Raw genomic sequence first — 20,045 nt, 5'->3', positions numbered from 1 at the left:
TGCAAACTCCACCAAACTTCTAAATATTGCTTATTGAAAGTGTTTTAGGAGCTTGAAAACATTTTGCTAAAATACCAACCACCACTTCAATAATTTTCTGAAAATTTTAAAACTACGGATACCAAAAGAAAACCTCTGGCTTCAATTGATTAAAAACTATAGGCAAATTTGAAAAGATCCATCACTACTCGACGTTTTGATAAAAACATATGCACCCGATGGTCATGAACATCGAAGATACAGCTGGATAAAAATTTGATATTTTACTTGCCACATCAACACCGAAAGCGTTGATCTGCAGCCGCCATTTTGATACCTGGCGAATAGTAAACCTCGTCGATAGATGACGTCATTGGGCGGGAATTTGAATTGACGAAAAACATTCTAAGGCACATTGCGCCCCCTGCTGATAAAAATTTCAACTTTTTAAAAAACTTATAATTACATAAAATTTTCATCATAATATTAAAGCATATTGTGACTGATTCTAATGTGCCGAGGCCGAGATAGGGCAATTTCTTTTACGGCGTCTCGCTCGCAGGAAGTAGGTCGAATTGCGCTCATTTTTGGTTTCTGATCAGAGTTCACCAAGATCTACAACTACTATAAATCTGAAGTGTCTGGCTTCAGTCGTTACAAAACATCGGGGTATAGTTGAACAGATGGACTCACTCACTCACTCAAAAACTCATAATACTTTCCTGGCTTATCTCATTGTTAAGCCCGATAATCCCGCTAACTAGGCTTAAGGGGCCTGTGGTTTGTCATGATAAAGAACGAAGCAATGTTCTGTCTTTTCCATTTTAATACAGAAATACAAATTACCGGAAAATACAATAAATGCATACAGTAAAATAACATTGGATATAAAACAAATTGTCATCGAGAAGATGTATGCCCACATCTTCTATATCTTAGTTTGCATAGTTAACTACTTGCACCTATTTTTAATAACAACTATAAGCTCACATGATTGTTGACCAATTTAATGCAGCATAGAGCTATGACCAATTGAATGCAGCATAGTGCTGTAACCAATTAAGTCCATAGAGCTATGAACAAATGAATGCAGCACTCGAGCTGTGACCAATTAAGTCCACAGAGCTATGACCAATTGAATGCAGCAGTGCTGTGACCAATTAAGTCCATAGAGCTATGAACAAATGAATGCAGCACTAGAGCTGTGACCAATTAAATGCTGCATAGAGCTATGACCAATTGGCATTCAACTGGTCATAGCACTATGCTGCAATCAATCACCCTTTTTGTTTACCTCAGTAATTCTGTTTCTGTATTTGAAGCTAAACGTGCTGTAACGAAACACCCAAAGCTCCTTTTAGAGAGTGTCCAGCAAAGGCGTCGGTAGCTCAGTTCACAGTTGTGTTTCTTCAATCTCCTTTTAGAGAATGATAACGCACACAAGAACCTTGACTTAAACTGCGTATAAGTGTACTTGTACCAGATAGGCAGTTCCCTGATTAGTGCCATCACCTAGTCAGTGGTGAATTCCTCAGTGTGTGAAAGCCAACACGACAGAAGAGATCTTTAGTGGGTAGGTCAGCTCATTCTGCAGTTAAGATCACTTTCAAAATTTAACACAGAATACAAGTAGATGTAATTTTCATTGACATAAACATGATTGAAAACATTAATAACGCAAAAATGAATCAACGGAAGACACGATGCTCGTGCATCTTTCAGCTCAGCCGTGATGCCTCTTGCACAAAGCACACTGGTTTAAAATTGGCCTTTGGAAGGGGGATCGCCCCAGAAATAACAAGGAGAAATTAAAACTTCGCTACAGGGTGTAACTCCTGATGACATGAGTAAAGAATTCCTATCATCAACTCAGACACTCAGATACCTCAAAGCTCAGGGTAAACAGATGCTCCACGCATCCCAAAGAAAAAGATACGGTTACATGTCAAGAGTGCCAAGTGTACGACCTCCAACCAAGTGATTCCTCCCTAGCGTGTGTCTGGAGACTTGCATTTGGACTTAAGCGCCAAACCAATTTTACCCGTCAAATCATTCAAACTCTGATGCAACTTGAACAACGCATTACTTGGCAACTGCGACAACATATCAACCGTAAAATCATGTGTCATTATTTCGAAGCATTCCAAATGAACACCCTTGTCGCCATTTTTCAAAAACTTCTTAAATTCGACCATCTGGTTTTGTTCAATCTCTTTCTGCACCTCCACCTCTTTGACAGGATCACCCAAATTACAAATAGAAATGTTTGAGGATTCCTCAATAGGTGGCGACTCTAGCTCAATAGCAGAATCTTTCTCAGTTGTCAACAATGACGTCTGCTTGTCTTTCTTCAAGTTATTGTTATTGTCCGGCTCCTCATTACCACCAAATTCTACCGCTGTTTTGCCTGTCATTTCTGAATCCACTTTTTCTACGACAACACAGTTCAACTCGGAAACCGATACTGTTCTGGAACCCAGAACTTCATCCTCACGTTTGACTTCCGATTTTTCCAACACAACACACTCGGATTCTGAACTCTCAGAGCCTGGATCCAAATTCAAGACAACCTCTTCAACTACAGCCTTTTGATCAACATCCGTGACGTCCTCATTCGATTCACTCTTTTCTGAGAACTCGACCGACTCAGATATCACCACAGTGTCATGACCTGCTGCTTTATTTTCCTCTCCAGGTAAGGTCACTTCAACTAATTTTTTCCAACTCTGCAGCGCCTCATTCGAGCTTTCCATCACCATTTCAATAGTAGTGTCCATCTCTTCTTCTTCATCCGTGACAATATCTGTAACGATATTTTATGAGCTGGTTAGAAATATTCAAAATTTGGAGCTGAAAATGTGTATTGTCAAAGTGACGACAGAAATGTCTAGTTCTTTAGGTAGCCAAAAAATAAAGTCAGGGGTGCTATTGCAATATAATACCAACAGTTAAGCAGGATAGAGGCTTCCATCATAAGATTGTTAACAGCTACGTGGGGGAATCAAGGAGCAGCTCCATTTATGCTTCAAGGAAACAGGTTGTTCTACCTCACTTCTGATTCCCACAACATCTTCTTCTTCTTCAGCGTTCGCTCTGCACTTGGAGGGGTCATTCTCCTAGGAGTAATCCTCCTCCAAGGCGGGATGAGCGTATCCTACGTACCACTACGGTTAGGTGCCAATTGGGTTTATTGGCCTAGTGGTCGACTTTGGCGAGAGAGATAGAGTCCACGCAAGCTACTCATGTTTCTCACTTGGTGGGGTCTTAGCTTGCCCTAGCATAGACACCAGGTACAAGGAACCTCGGTTTTGAGTCTCATTTGAAGGACTGTGAAGAGCCAGGAATTTTAGTTCCTTGAAAGCCACGCCGGTTCATCCAGACATACGATCCTGGGTTCTCCCCGGGATCGAACCCGGGCCCTATTGCGTGGTGGCCAGCAGTGTAAACCACTAGGCCATGAGGCTCCTTACCTCACTTCTGATTCCCACAACATCAACAGCCACAACGTCACAAGCTTATGCCTTACCTTTCGCTGGTGAGAGCGTTTCCAATTCCTTCTCGACACTCGGAAGTTCCTTCAACGGAGATCCCACAGTCTCTTCAGATGATTCCACACAGTCATACACCACTTCTGCAAGAAATAGACAATAATGACTAACGAGAAATAAAACTAGTTTCCGAGTTACCAATTATTGGTATCGCTAGTCAGGCTGCAAGCAGAAGCAAATGGACAGGAATTGCACACCATGAATCTATTAGCTTGACACCTGACACTTAGTTCATTAGAAGAAAACGAAATTCGAACTCTCTTGAACAGAATGTTTGATTTTGGTTGCTTTAACTGACCTAACACAATGGAACGTGGCATTACCTTTTGTCGGTGAGAGCGTTTCCAATTCCTTCTCGACACTTGGAAGCTCAATCATCGAAGATGCCACAACATCAGGATCTTCAGCTGAATCAACACGATCATATGCAATTTCTGCAAGAAATACGCAAAATTTACTTAGAATACCAAAACTAACTGCGTGAATCTCAACATATATACACATTTCTTGGTCTAAAGTGAATCTGGTAAACCCATATCTAGGTCTAAAGTGCAAAAAGAAATTTTTGCCCACTTCCTTGAAGGTAGGTATTCGGAGCCCAATATTTCAGGATTGGAAGTAGAAGCCTGCATAATACCTACCGGTTTCTTCAATTTCGGCCACTTTCATGTCGGCAACCTTCCCAAGCATCATGACATCCTTCTTCAATTCCCATTTGCTTTTGTACTCATCCAATACGCTTCTCATTGTGACAAGTTTTGGCGTTTTTATCGGAAGTTGATGAATTTCATATTCGGAGAGACTGCACAAGTTGCCGATTGTCGTAATGTTGCGGGCCTTCATTAATTTTCCAAGTCCTCTGGACCTATTGGGTTAAAAAGAAGGTTGGGAGATATACTCGATTGTTCCATCTATTTTGCTTCACACAGTAGAACCTCTCTATCAAAAGCAACTAAATGGATTCAGGATTAAATAAACTACACCAGCTAACCAAAATCACAAAAGATCACAAGTCCTAAAGTCCTTTTAATCTGGACCACATCAACCCCACCGAGAGACTGGCCACACGGCCATACGGTGCATTGATAGAGATAAAGCTCCGAGGATCAAGGGGTAACAAGGACGTCAGCCAGGTTTATTTGAGACACGAACCTGGTTGTGTATTATAGCCACAAAAAGAAAATCGAACTCCAAGAAGAAGAGGAAGAGGAGGAAGAAGACCTACCACATAGATGATGTCAACTTAGGGACTATGTTCCCAACAGGCTCCTCACACTTTGTCAACTCTGGGTAAAATGGGCCGGTGCAGTTGAGCTGGGATTCTTGCGTGCTCTGGCAGCTCATCGGGGAAAGGGAAGGAGAAGGCGAAGCTGGTAAAGCCTTGAGGCGTTTCTGAAAGAAGTTAAAATCATAAGAGTTTCATGAAATTTAGAGAAGGTGGTGTCATTTTAACAGAACTCTTCTTTGGGTCAATCCAGAGCAGAACAGAACAGAGCAACTGCATAATGCTGGTTTTCTGTATCTCAAGTCCTTTGCTGAACACAAAATAATTTGGGTTAGTCCCTCTCAGTCTCATCCCCGTAGATAACGTTTCAAAATCGATATAACTTACCACAGCTCTCGGGGCAGTAAATGTGTCCGTGCAACGACTGGGACTGATCACACAACTATTGTCACTAACAGACGACGCTGTCAAAAACTTATCCGACGTCGTAGACACGCGGGAATCTGTCGTGACCAATGGCGACGTCTTGGGCAGCTCGAGGCATCGATTGACGGGCTTTGGTGAACTTCGGCCAGAGCTCGGTATGGGATGGATGGTGTTCAGTTCGGCTGACTCGGCGAATGAGACCCGTCTTTGCTGAAACAGAATCAGGATATGATCAGACGCAAGTAGGCAGTACTCTATATACGATTTGAGATTAAAAGGATGGAAAGGAATGCCCTCTTATCTGATGAGATTGAGATGAACAGCAAGGGGACTGGCTACTGCATTGGTGAATGCATTTTAAAGTACTGCATATCACTTCGTCACAACGTTGCATTGAATAGTCAAATTAACGAACCTTATTTGGTGGCGAAGGTGAATCTGTCGCCATGTCTCCGGACAGTTTCCTCTTCTTCAGTATGCCAGCACTCGGCGAGGCTGAGGGTGAGTAGATACGATTAACTTGGATGGTACGGAAACCAGACCGCGAGAATGATGGCGACATCGTTGCACGGACCGTACTTTCGGTGCTCTCTGGTGATCCAGCACTTCCATGTGGCAGAACAGAATTCGTTGGAGAGCTTGGCGCCTGGGTACGAGGTTCTTCCGTAGTTTCTCGTTTTGCTGTTATCTCCTTTGATTTCGCTAGAATCAAGTCAACTCTTGATAGCCGATGTCTTCTGACCGGATCCGTCATGCTTGAGACTGGTTTTTGTTTCGACTTTGGGGTACTGCTCGAGTTTGCAATATCCAATTCGCGATCCATTTTCGGTTTCGTAGCGGACTGACTAGCCAGCTCCAAGAGTCGCAGGCCACGACTACGCACAAACTGCGGTGAACTTGTCCTGTGTCGACTCAGCATGAACCTCGACTGTTTATTTGCCGACCTTGGGGTCTCCTGGAGGTCACTGCCAGGCAACACGTCCGTTTGCACAGGGGAAGCAGACGATGTCACCTCGGTCTCATCATTCTTTTCAAATTCCGGTATCTTCAAAATCGGACGCGAGATTAGCTCTCGCACTTCGGGTCTGACGTCTGCCATACTTTGACAGATATCTTCCAATTCGCCATCCGATTCAACAACAGCTTCTTGCAGCCGTTGATCCACTTTTACATCCACCATTTCCACCTCAGTGTCCAATAAATCTGGTTTGCTCTCATCCTCGGGTTTTTCAGACATTTCAATCACATCATCCTCAGAACCTTCAACTAATTCCGCAGTCTTCAGATCTTTCTTTTTTGGCTCAGACTTCGTAACAGCTTTTGCACTCGGCAATGAATTCCTTCGGCCTAATTTCGTTACCCGATTTGAAGTTTTCTGCGACCGCGTTGATTTCCTTGACAGGACCAGATCCATAGTTAAACGATCCAGTGGACTTTTCCCTCGACCTCTCTTCTTCCTTTTAGTTGATTCAGGCTCCGAACTTGTTTGTGAAGCCTGCAAGTCTTCCAGTTCACTTGCAGCAGACGACATCGGCTCACCTGCAGCAGACGACATTGGTTCACCTGGAGCAGACGACATTGGTTCACTTGCAGCAGATGACAAACGGTCACTATCATTATCAAATAAATCACAAGATTCGGCAACTAGCCCTTTGTTGGCTACCTCCAGATCATTTTGATTAACTCCCTTGGCCACGAGGCTCATCAAGGGCAAATCCTCATCTGAATCAGCTGAACCTTTCTCCTTAGCAATCAGACTCTTGAGGGGCAAATCCTCCTCAGAATCCTCCTCAACATCCAAATTACATTTCCGATTAAAAATATCTTCATTGTAAACTTTGTTCGCAATCTTCTTCTTCTTTTTCGTCGGAGTGTCTGCCTCAACCTCATAAACCTCCTGCTTTTCCTTAGTGTAAAGTTTCTTCTTTTTCAACAGCTTGCTTTTCTTTCCTTCTTTGGATGAATGTAGTACGACCCCAAGCTCACTGGCAGTCAGTTGAGTTTCAGGAAAGACGTCAACTGCAGCACATTGCTTCCTCACCATCTTTCCCTTCTTGGCTTTCTTCCCCTTCTTGATAACAGGTTCAGAGACATCACCCTCAGCAACTGAATCCTCACGCACACTCGCTTCAACCTCAGTTTCTGGAATGACTTCAACTTCAGCAGACATTTTTTCTACAGCTTCTGGAATGACTTCATTCTCAGCAGACAACGTCAACACAGTTTCCAACTTCTCGTTCTTCTGCTTCTCAGAGCCTTTTCCAAGATTCGCCTTGTCAACAGACTGCTGAGAACTCGACAATGATTTACGAGGACGGCCCCTTCTCAGTTTTGGTTTCTTTTCTTCAGCATTATCCGCTGTAGTTCCCGTCACAGTGTCGTGTTTCAAAATGATCTCCTGTGAATCCATTTTTGATGTGGACACATCAGAACTTTGGGAGGTCGGTACAGTTTCATTTTCTTTCGGGATTTCTTCCTCATTTTGTGTCGTTTCATTCCGCGTCTCAATCTTACAATTCTTCATCGGATTCGAACAACCATTTCCTAAATCTTCATCCATTCCCTCACTCTTCTCGGCCTCCGTAGCGGATGTTATCCCATCACTTCCTTCCTGCTGCAACCTTTCATCATCAGAGTGTTTGATCGCCGTAAACTCAGGCATCGATTCGGTACTCTTCAAATCAAATCCTTGCGAGCTTGGCACAAAATCATCCGACTCGATCATCTCAGCTAAATCCTCCATTTCATCTTTCTGTCCTCCGTGACTAAATCTAAACGACCTTGACCCACGTCTCTTTGACCTTTTGCTCGACCTTGCCACTTGGGAAGAAGTCTGTCCAGAACTTTCTTGCGACGAAACGGGGAAAATGCCTTTCTCACTTTCTGATTTCAACTCCTCCGATTCCAACTTGTCCTTTGGTTTCCTCGGACTGAAATGATCGATCTCTGCATTTGTGAGTTTCTTCAACTTGACGACCGGTGTGGCGTTCAGCTTTGGCTCCCCAGATGAGATAACGACACCGTCTGGCGACATTTCAACATGAATACTCTTTAAATCTTCTGCAGAAGAAGTGGGGGTCCCACCAGTTGCCTGCAGGTCGGAAGGTTTTACCGTCTCTGAATCACCCTTTTCTAAACTGTCCTCGTCAGCATCATCAAAGAGAGCCCTCACAGCAGGACTCCCATTTTTGGGAACTTCCGATTCCAAATCTTTCAAAGGCGTTTCTTTGATGCTGTCGTTATGCTCATCTTGAACATTCAAAAACTTCTCTTTGAATTTCTCAGGCGACTGAGTCTCTTCAACAAGGACCATGGTGGGTGGGTTTCCCGATGTGGCTCTCGGCGGAGACGGGGTAGCGGGACTCTCACTAAACAGAGGCTGGCTGCCCAAAATTCGATCGCTGCTTCCTTCAGTCCTGGGCGTCATGACACCATCCTTCAATCCAAACACACTGAAACTCTCAACTTTCTTCGGCGACTGTGAATTTTCATGGATGACATCTGAACTGACAGTGACACCAAATACCTGTTTCCCCTTCTTTCTCTGTTTCTCTGGCTTTTCTTCAATCTCCACCTGCTGCTGGACAGACGATCGTCTGCTAGACCGACGACGTGGCGTCTGCTTTTTCAATTCACAACAGGAATCAAGAGAACTCTGATTTGAAGCCCCTTCCAAAGTTTCACAATCAAAATTGAACGGATTCTCCGAATTAAAAGGTTGGCTACCAAACTTCGGTTCCAATATCAAGCTACTCTGTGATTGGCCACTCAATGTCACCTGACTCGTGTTACTTGTCTCTCCTGATGACGTGATCTTTCGTGGAGTTCCCACGAGTGTGCTCTCGGATGCATGGAACTGGAAACTTGACGTACTATCAATGTTACTCTGCGCCGAACCACCGGGTGGTGCTGTACTAGGCTCCTGCGTGACGTCTGTATCACATTCCATCTCTGTGTCAAAGCAACCGTTCATATCAAGTTCCCAGTCCTGAATCTTTGCCTCTTCTTCTTTCGGACAAACAGATGACGTCTGCTCAACATTTTCAATGACCTTGACACTATCATCTTCATCAGTTTCCATAGAAACAGGACCAGAATTTGCATCTATCTTCTGCCCAATTGCCTTCAATGTGTCATCATTAGAAACTGTTTCAATAATCTGACACGATTCTTCCTCATCAGCAAATTTCACTGATCTTTTCCTGACGTCTGCTGCTTCTTTGACGGTGCGCTCCGGTACTTTTTCATTCCCTCCTGGCTTCTTGAAGATGGGCACGTCCGCTTTTTTCAACAACGAGAAACTGGAATCCATGGAGTTACTGAAAAAAATACATAAAAGCAGTTAGAAAATAGTACAATGTTTTTAAAGCTTTCTATTCTTCTTATCAATTAATCATTCATAATGCATTATACATGCATGCATTCCCTTGTATACTATAAGGTGTGTATAAGATGTTTCCCGATCGCGCTGTGTTAATTAATGTTTTCACTGGGTCGGTCTCATGAGAATACCAGAAGGAAGGTGTATTGTTTCAACCATCGCAAATCTGTCAAAAACGGCAAGTTTTCTCAGGTGCTGTAACAGCATTGCCCTTTAAGATCCCGTCCCCCCCCCAAAAAAGGTACTTTCAAATTAAATCTAGGTGGAAACCCAGTCAATAAGACATTAAATAAACTCACTCGATTTGTGAGGTCGTCGTAAATGCCGATAGCGACACGTCCTGCGATGCGTCTAGGTTACTATAGAGGGCGGGAATGGCACTGCGCTGCTTCAGGACTTCCTTCTGGTGTTCGGTCAGGATGATTTTCTTCTTCGGCGACGGTGCGATCACAACAAAATCCTGGAAAAATAGCAACGATCACATAAATATCTTTTTTTGCACTGTTTTTAACTGTGAATTCCTCCTTGCATCTCTTTGAACCACAATCTTCTTCTTCTTTTCCATCTTCCTCAACATTTGCTGTTCACTTCGGAGTTTTTTCGTGCCACTACGGTTAGGCGCCAATTGGGTTTATTGACCTAGTGACTCTGTCATTTGCCAGAAGTGCCAGAAGTATGGTCCACACAAGCTCTTCATGTTTCTCACTTGGTGGGGTCCTTTGCTTTCCCAGGCAAAAAGAACACCTTTCCACCAAATTGGGTGTTTTTAAATATGAAGTGATCCCCCCCCCCCCCCCAAGTCAAAGAGTGCACAAGCAACGACTCATTCACATTCAACAGACCTCATCTCGGAGATCGTTGACCGACATCTTCAGCTTCCGTATTGCCTGGACAGGCGACTGAGCCTCAGTGATTTTCAGAGGCGAATTCTTCACATTTGGCGACACCACCTTGTTGAGGAAGCTTCCACGCATTCGAAGGGGCGAAGACATTCCTGGGAGATCGGGCATCGGGGCCTGAGATTCAGCCTAAAAAGGGAGATATGAAATTTGAGGGTTATGATCTAAAACTAATCCTAAGTGAACCATGTGATTATGTGGGAACGGATAGGACATCAACACTGAAGGTGCAAGGCTAATTTTGATTGACATCTCAGAAAATAAGCATGACTTGCTTGAGTGAAACGGTCCAGTCATTTGCTCAAAATAACTAGCGTCGCCTTTGGCAGATGGTGACACGAGGGCTTGATAGACCACAATCACATCTGGCAGCAAAAGGTTAAGCATTGCTGAGAAAGACTTATCAGTGGATAGGTGATTGGGATCAAAAAAACAACTGGCGGTCTTTCCAACAACCTACCTGACTAACTTGACTAACAGGTGTTTCTCCAATCACCATAATTTCGGACGTCTGCCAACCAGGGAGGATTATGGGGGTTTTCTCTTTCACTTTCATCAGAACAGGCCTTGAAAGAAACAAGAACAATGAAACGTTGAACATAAAACATTCACAGAGAAAACGACGTACGAGGCACTTAACCATTGCGGTTTACAAACTTGAACTAAAGTGTGACTTTAATAGCCAAAAAAACTTACTTGAGGGAATCAGGATATTTCAAGATCGCAGAATTTGCAAATGTTGAGTTCCAAAGACTAGTAGTCGTCTGTTTGACATTTCGTTTTGGATGTAGAAAAGCTGCTTCGAGCAGCGGAGAGACTGTCTCCAGGAAGTCTGTGTCATAGGGACCAGAGAAACGCGTCTGCAGACTGGAGATGATGCTTTGCCAAAGTTTCTCAACCTGGAAACGGACAGGAAATGTTTTAAGAGAGCAGACCCAAGTTGCCTGATTCAGACATATACTGCCCACAATTAGGGTGTTTCAACAAGCAGAGTCTCCTATAAATGTTGTCGTCAAGCCATTCATCAGCACTGGATAGTTTTCAATTATTTGTGACAACCGTAACGTCAAAACAGCCAGACAGACTGACAGAATACTTCCAATAGTCATCGAAACTTTCTAAACATGAGTTCAACAAAATTATCAGAAATATATTCACGCCCTTCCAAAAGCGTTTTTGATTTGAACCGAATGAATTGTCATCAATGTAAACAAAGCATGAGCAGACGACAGACAACTCACCTTCCCACAAACGGCAGCAGAGTATAATTTATTTGCTCCTTTCCTTGCAGAGCCTTCAAGTAGTACGCCAACCGGCTTGGACAGGTGGGGCATCAGGGCAACAACCATGGTCGACTGGGTCACCTGGCTGAATAACGCATCCACGACCGCGATAACTTGGCTCACTGACAATTGCCAAGTTTTCTGAAAAAAAAGGGAAAATTGGGTCAACAAAAACATTTTTGAGTTTGGAAAGTTATTCAATTCAGCTTGGCTTCAGAGTTTGGGAATTAAGATTCTACAATGGAACCTCCCTTAGTGGACACCTCTGTTAGCAGGACAACCTCTCTGTTAAGGAATTTACCTGCTCAGTGGGACTCAAGCCTTTACATTTCTTCTCATGAATGGCTTCCAGAAGTTTCTCCACGACTTTGACTAGAGAATGAAGGTTTCCGAGTGCCTTGTGTTTCCGCTTGCTCCACTTGGCTGGGCTGACAGACACTGGAACCAGAAATAAACACAATTTAGATTAGATGCTAAAATACGCTTTGATTTTGATGACTCTCACCTAGATAATGACAAACACTGGCAGGATGTGGTTGGTGAATCGAGAGACACGTAGAAAGTGGATGGGACTATGGTAGGAGGTGAGCCAAAACTGGCAGGGCACCTCACAACCAGATAGAACTGGGGGTCTGCCACCAAAGGACGTAGAGACTACCAATGGAAGGAGAAAGGCTGGAGCAGCAGCCCTAACCACTACTTCAAAGTAGAGAATGCGGGTTGAACTCATACTTACTTATTCCAAAATTATTCGAAGTCGAAAATGTCGAGAAGTCGATAGCCTCGGTGATGTTAAGACAAATCTGGCCAAGGCTCTCCAAGAAAACAACGTTGTCCACGCTGACGTCATTCATAGCACCGATAATTTTAGCACTGAGTTCTTCGCAGCAGATGTTAGCGTCTGCGTTCGTCACCAGGGCTGATAAACGGGCAAATGTTTTGTACAATTCGATCCACGTCTTAAGGAGCGTCTTCACTGTAGGCTGAAAAGGATAGGTCTTTTTAGAGATATTATCCAACGATGCACAAAAAACTAAGTAAATCGCCAAATTTTCTGGAGTAACCTTGATTCCAAATTTGGTAAAAGTTCTTCTTTGAAAAGCCAAACACCGCCAAAGTTATCAAGTGCTTACCTGTGGTAATTCTGTGGGCAGAATCTGCGTGATTGGCAGCATGAGTGCACTATACATACACGAGAAGTTGTGCTCCAACGAGTCACCCTGGTTCACTTCATTCGTCTGAAAATGAGGGAGAAATTGTCTCTTGTTTCAAAATTGTTGATGAAACTGCTGGTCTAGCGCTATCGGGCATGTTAGTTCCCATTCATTACATGATCAACAGGCCTGCATTTTGTGGGAGAAATATAAATTGTTATCAATTATATTCATTCTTTCAACGAGACTTACCACACCAGAACTTTTTCCTATGGCAAGGCTTGCAAAAATTACCTGTAGCATTGATCTCTTTCATCCTCAGAAAATAGAAACCCCGAAGTTGGAGTCACTTGGTCATGTCAGACCAAGTTAAAAACAGCAGTGATGCATGACATTGTATCCCAGAGAACATGAGAACTTGACGCTGACACAAAAAAATTTTCTGAAAAGGTGAGGTATCACTTACCTTTATGATGTGTTCTGTAAGAGGCCGACTGACAATACTCCAGAGTCGCCAAACTGATTCCTTATTTTCTATCGACCCAGCCACTTTCTCTAACATCTGTAGAACCGATTGGCTAAAGTCCAATACCGTCGCCTGGTTCATGAAACCGAAGTCAACAAGGGTGTCGAACAACGTGAAGAATCTGAAAGTTCAAAATAGTCACTTATCAAGTGAAAACTCATCTACTGCAATTCACCAACAAATTTAGGTCCACTTCATTTCTGCAAGTCGTGATATCTTCTTTAAAACTTCAAAATTTCACGATCATCATTCAGGCAGATTTCGTAAGTTGTTTTGGTTTTTCGATCAAAACAGATCTTACGCTTCAGATTTTTTGCAAAACTAGGCCACTGGACAGAAAAGCCAACATCTGCCTTGCTGGTTTTGATCTTCACTCGCAAAAACAAGTCTGCCCCAATATGAAGTTTATAGCTTAGGTGAATTCAGCCATTATCACTCACCTTTCTTCAATGGAACATTTCTCGACCACGCTCTGAGTTAACAATAGTTCCAGGAGCACCAGTGCTGGGGTACCCTGAAAACAATAGATGAACATATTCAGTTTAAACCGATTAAAAATACCCAACTGGACGTTTGTTCAATATGAAAACCAATAAGTAACTTACGTGCATAGCATTCCCAACATTGTGCGATTGTGAACTCAGGGCCTTTGGTGGCAGGCAGCTGATGGCTTCTAGAAGTTTCTGGAAGAGTAAAAAGCAGACGCATGAGTCATCCATGTAGGTCATCTGGATGTGAAACGCAAAAGTTCCGAAACTGTTCCTTTAAACCTGGAATACATTGCTCAGAGAGCCAGCAACCTTTGTCTAGGTCTTCTTGTGGAGTGTATTTTAACTTACCAAGACCTTCAGCGGCTCCAAAACTTCTGCTTGCACAATTTGTTGAAATCCTGTCAAGAGTGACGTGAGTGTGTCGACACCTTCCTTCTTCCCGATCACCGTCAGCACGTTCTTGCAGTGGGCCACCAGGGAGAACCAGATACTGTAGAGCAAACCAGCTGAAACAGGACAAGAAAAATTGCTTCTTTCAGGAGAATGTACTTTATTAGCGGACTTGGCTATTCATCCATTCATCGTTGGTTGCGGAGGAGGCCAATAAGATGCCACATAGGCTGCGTCCTTTCATCCTAAGAAGGGGTTTCTTCTTCTATGGACCCAACACCTGGAGTGCCTGCATCAGCGACTAACATGCCCAAATCTGCCTGGGATTGGAAGCAGAGTTTTCCTTCCAATAGACACCTAGCTGAACAGCATAGGGCATAAATATATGACTTTTAAAACGTTTTCAAACACCAAAATCGGTGTTTGTGCATAAGATTAAGAACCCTAAAACGATAAAACGCAAGCAGGTCCGACGCATTGAAATCTAGCGCCAGGGAACCCTTTGTTTATTATCATAACCTAACTAAAATAGACGTGATTCTTCTCACCTGGTATCTGATCTCCTAGCAACAGCACAGCCTCCTTGATAGCATTCATGAAAGTCGCACAATGTTTGGCAAAGAATCCCGGACTAGAAACTACATTGGCTGACAAGGAATCTGGAAGTAAAATTTGAAATGTTACAAGAGGGGTTGGACTACTTGTGCCGTACATTGCCTCTTCTAGCAGTCATTATATCACTAGATTTACAGTCCTTTATCTTGTTTATCACACTCGTTTGATACTCTGTCCACAGCAGGGATTCTGGTCTTGTTTGCCTAAACAGGGTGCCCAATGACAAGGCAGGGCCTTTTCCGTTATGCTAAACGTCTTTAGCTGAAACTTTAGTGGGGGGCCAGCTGTAGGTTCCATTTAACCTTGGTCTCGTCACTCCTTTGTCCTCCACGGGGGGCGCTCAGGTGAGCTCGGAAATGACCGCAGTGCTTTGTAATACGGACTATGGCGAGTGGAAAGCGGTCATTCTACTCACCGAGGGTGTAACTGAATTTTGGGAAGTCCATATCCGGCGTCTTTCCGAGAAAATGAGAGATGATCTCGCAGCCTGTCAACTGAACTGAATGAAATGTTGGCACCACACTACCGAAACTTGAAAGGTTGAGGCGAGGGGTCCCCGGGCTTGACACATTGGCACCTGAAACATTTTGAGAAGTATAAATATTTCATATTTCTTTAACGCGACGGTGTACTCCATGTTGAAGTGCATCCCCCTATTACACTGTGCACCCAACGCCAACTGACACTTCTGGGGCAAATGCTAGGATTGCAAATGAAGAACTGCCAAAGTGCATGCCCTGGAAAAGCCGAGAATGACAGAAGACGCCCAGGTCACAAGCGAATGTCCTACCTGACATTCATCCTGGAATCACTGCTAGGAGATGGGAACAGACGACTGCCACAACATCAAGTTGAGAACCTACCCCAGGATTGGGTTAGGGGGAGAAAGCCTGTGGCTGCCTGCTGCACAGTGGACTGATGAGGATGATACTGAGGGTGGAAGATTACTACATCCATTGAAAGCAGGGCCAAATGTCACCAAAACCCAAAAGCTCAAAATCTAGTTTTCACTTACTTATATTTGACAGGGATTTGGGTGTACCGATGCCACCTGTCGGCATGGGGTGCTTCCTTGAGGGTGTTGCAGGATTGGAGGACATTCCAAGCCCAATAGCAAAGTGCAGCAACGGTGCACATGTCTGAAAACAGAAAAATAGTCATTGTGATCACCTCAATTCCCAGTGCTAAAAGATATCACTCAAACTGACCATAAATACCTCCTAAGAACCTAATTCTTGAAAAGCGCCCCTCCCTCCAATCGAGAAACATAAAGCACTGTGGACAAGGGCATCACAAACATACCCTGCTATACAGACAGGAAGAAAAATCCAATAGTTACATCCTATGTTATTTTGAGTGTACATTCTAAAGCCGCAAGTGTATAGCCAATATGAAATCTTTCCGAAGTGGTATTGAAATACCCTGAATTAGAAAGAATAGGATCAATGGACACTGCTCCCTTGGGGTGTAGACTTGTATGCTTGTACACAGGACCTATGGTACTGTTCAAATCACGGCCCGGCAAAAATCTGTGCTTTACCTGATCAAATAACTGTGACACCTTGTCGTCAAGTTTGGTTATAAAATGCCACCAGACGCGCAGCTTCAGCAGAGCCAGTGTCTCCACTTTCGCGTTGTTGTTCTTGAAGACCATCATCATCAGTTTGACACGCTTGTTATCACAGAGAATATCTGAAAAGAAAGCATTGCTTTTTTAATAATTTCTTTTCTCATTTACAAGTGCTTGAAAGAAAATCCTGTTTAAACTTTACTTCACTTCAACATACATTCTACTTAAGCACTTAGGAAATTCTGTTCCAACTTTACTTCAATGGACAACATTCATTCTACTTAAGCACTTAGGAAATTCTGTTCCAACTTTACTTCAATGGACAACATTCATTCTACTTAAGCACTTAGGAAATTCTGTTCCAACTTTACTTCAATGGACAACATTCATTCTACTTAAGCACTTAGGGAACATGACCCCGCGCCCGTCTACCGCGGCAGAGCTCTGTGAGACAGCCGACTTTGTTATCGAAAACGGATTGACCATCCAGCATACATCTCAAAAATATCAGAAGCAGATGAAGAAGAAGAACGTCATGGTAATAGCATCACAAAACTTACCAGGATTTGTTGCAAAGTTATCGATAAGAGAAATCCACGCCTCAAAGGCTGCACACTTGCCCTCTATTGACTGGCTTTTGAACCCCTGCTCTGCCAAGCCTAGAATGCTGTTGATAAAGCTCCCATGGTGGATAGACTGCAATAAAAGAGTAAAAAATTATCACAGTACTTTTTCCTAAAAGAAGATACAGATTTCATCTTTGCGTTCACACCTTAATCAGTCAGCTCTGTTTGTCGGATCCACTCGGTTGTCCGCCGAAAATTCCAGCTTACAATTCATCGTAGAGATGGTCCTGTACGCTGACGCCATTTGGCCAGATTTCATTGACCTACCTTGCCCAATACCTGCACAAAGCACGACCACACTCTCATCACAAACACTTCTTGTTTGGCAGCAAACAGCTTCTTCATATCGCCAAGAATACCCTAAAAGAAAAAACACAGCAAGGCTTATTATCACGCAAAGTGGTATCTAATAGTAACACAGATTCTTAAGGTGTAAGTAGATTAGAGCTGGACTCCTCTTCATTACAACAATCACAGTGATCATTTAAAATAACCCAAACACGCCCGAGCGGATAAGAAGTTGCTTATGGCTGCTGTGGGTCATGTTGGCTGGCTATTCCTGGGAACAAGAAACTAAAGCCCGGTGCAAATGAGCCATTTTTGTCGCCTGTGATGGCTCACAGCGACTAAAATCGCGCATTTGCGCGGCGCTTAACGCAACACCTACCTCTTTTAAATCCGGTATGAGGATCCTGACGAGTTCGTCTTGGTGTTTCATCAGGAAAGGCATAGCTATTTCCATGACAGCCAACGCCCTCTCTCGGACCTTTGGCACACTGTGTACGACCAAATGAAAGATTATTTTGGCCCATATTGGCGTGTGAAGTCCCATGTCGTCTGGAATCTGCTCAAGAAGTCTGCAAGACAAATATTTCATTTGAAAGACGCACAGTGTATTTCCTTTTTAAAACCGTTTCGGTGCAGCTAGTGAACATGATATGCCAATCTCACCCATCCTGCGCCTGATGAAGCATGCTCACCAACTGATCTATTCTACTCTTTTTGGGGAGCAAATGATTTAAACTGAAGCCGAATAAATCTTTATGATTTTTACTTTAGCAAGTTAAGAACATTTCTTTAGATTATTCATTTAGTGAATCGATGATGTTTGCAAAATCTACAATAAAGAAAATGTGTGCAAAATCTTTTCACTTTACAGTGCAGCATAGATGGCATTATGAAAGAGTTAAATTTTACCTGCACACAACACCAAGTGTCTCATAATCAACAACACCGACTTGGTACTTGCAGCGCGAGCAGACGTGTTCCAGGGAACAGAGTATACTGTTGAGCTGAAAGAAATAAAAGAGAAATAAATCTTGAGTGGTCAATACGATTACATTTCATTGAAAATGAGAACTTGCTAACTGAGCAAAAATGAATTCAGAGTTAGCACTGTAAGCGTTATTTACTCAGCTACAGTCAGGCGTTATGCAACTGAAGAATATCACTTTCTCCCGATGATAATGGTAAATTGTGTAGGTATACTCCAGCACTTGATACATTTCTCGTAATGAATCAAGCCGTTCATCACTATACAAACAGTAAATGCAGACGTACCTCATTGGCAACAATGACGTCTGGCAAGGTTTGTTTTGAAAGGCACCACAGGGCCCGGACAGTTCCCGTCTTCTCCTCCAATCGTAAAAGCACACTACACAGATTCGTCAATATGACATATCCATTTTCTTTGGTGAGAGACCTGGAGACAAAAAGTTAATTTGAACACAGAACGATTCGAGGTTTTAACAGGAAAATAGTTCACCATAACCGGTCTTTTGAAATCATCGATTTGACATAACGGTCTAGTCGACACATAAAACCCCTGTCAAAAAGGTTTAAATCAGCCACAGGAGGTGAGATTTTTAGGTTTGTGATGATTCTAAAATTTAAAATGGCCAAAAAGGACTAAATCGGCTTCTCAATGATAGCCCTACTTACTTGACTATACGAGGCTCATGGATAAAGAATCCCAACGCCTGAAGTGCCGCATTTGATAACTCCACCTCATTATCAAGGACGTCCTTGCATGTTTCTAGGCAACAAGATGTTGCCAGCTTCCCGACGTAATTTGAAATTGACCCATCCTTGACTTTCCTAAAACAAAGGAGTTAGAACTTTATTAGATACAATGAACTGATAAGGGTTTGGGAATTTTTCATTGTTAATGTTACCGAGGTTTCCTCCAGAGGAAGTGAGGGAGGGACAGGGCCAGGGAGGTTGGGCATGACCCCGATGATGCTTAGGACCAAAGTTTATCTGCAAATTTTCAGGATTTGTGAGGTTAAATTCAGGCATTGGGGAGCAACGGAAAAAGGTCGAAAGGGTTTTAGTCCCCTCAAAATCCTGGCAGAATGTTCCGATAGGAAAAATGATTTCACTTACTCCACCAGCTCATTATAAATCGCTGTTTTCTGTTTTGAATCTTTAGTTGTGGATAGTTTCTGGAGAAGCTTTGTGACGTCCATATTACCAGGCTGGGCTGCTGCTGCTACCATCATATTGTCGCAATCCTGAATAAAGTGAAAGGTTACGACACTGTTAAACTTAGGTCTAGTCTGAAACCTGGCCACAATTCAGAGTAGGCGGAACGTCAGAACTGCCGATTGGTCAGTTATGTGTGAACTGTACCATCGTAGTATCCGAGACTTAAGTTCCAAAGTGTTCTTTTGACCTAGGCCTAGGTGGTACCGGCGTATCTTGAAAAGGGCCTATGGCCCTATTATGTCTATGAGACGGTCTATCGATGACCGAGTATGATGAGTATGACAGACCGAGCATCATATTTATCTCATCAAAACACTTGCCACTTCTCGAGACAAAGCTGAAAATCAGTGAAGTGAAAAAGAGAAGGCCGAGGAGAAGGCAGTGCACACTGCACCGTACATGTAGACTTGACTGTACAAAACATAATGTAGGCCTACATCTACAT

The 20,045-nt window shown here is 43.2% G+C and overlaps 1 protein-coding gene across 1 annotated transcript; it reads right to left on the bottom strand.

Moving 5' to 3' along the window:
* Positions 1-830: 830 nt before the first annotated feature.
* LOC135500808 (telomere-associated protein RIF1-like) lies at positions 831-19,614 on the bottom strand. Its single transcript, XM_064792460.1, has 30 exons — positions 19,499-19,614; positions 19,055-19,210; positions 18,674-18,815; positions 18,311-18,405; positions 17,781-17,970; positions 17,381-17,473; positions 17,048-17,183; positions 16,458-16,609; positions 15,933-16,056; positions 15,333-15,494; positions 14,851-14,961; positions 14,261-14,418; positions 14,027-14,104; positions 13,862-13,935; positions 13,362-13,542; positions 12,875-12,979; positions 12,478-12,724; positions 12,043-12,179; positions 11,700-11,882; positions 11,155-11,357; positions 10,919-11,024; positions 10,402-10,587; positions 9,859-10,019; positions 5,594-9,497; positions 5,140-5,388; positions 4,753-4,919; positions 4,169-4,392; positions 3,851-3,961; positions 3,506-3,610; positions 831-2,782 (listed from the first exon to the last, which is right to left on the bottom strand). The coding sequence occupies exons 1-30, from the start codon at positions 19,612-19,614 to the stop codon at positions 1,968-1,970; spliced, it is 8,871 nt and encodes a 2,956-aa protein (XP_064648530.1). The 3' UTR covers positions 831-1,967.
* Positions 19,615-20,045: the final 431 nt, after the last annotated feature.

Source organism: Lineus longissimus, chromosome 16 (assembly GCF_910592395.1).
Source record: "Lineus longissimus chromosome 16, tnLinLong1.2, whole genome shotgun sequence".
NCBI classification, from domain to species: Eukaryota; Metazoa; Nemertea; class Pilidiophora; order Heteronemertea; family Lineidae; genus Lineus; species Lineus longissimus.
Note: the sequence above shows the minus strand (reverse complement) of the source record. Positions and strands in the feature narration are given on the sequence as shown.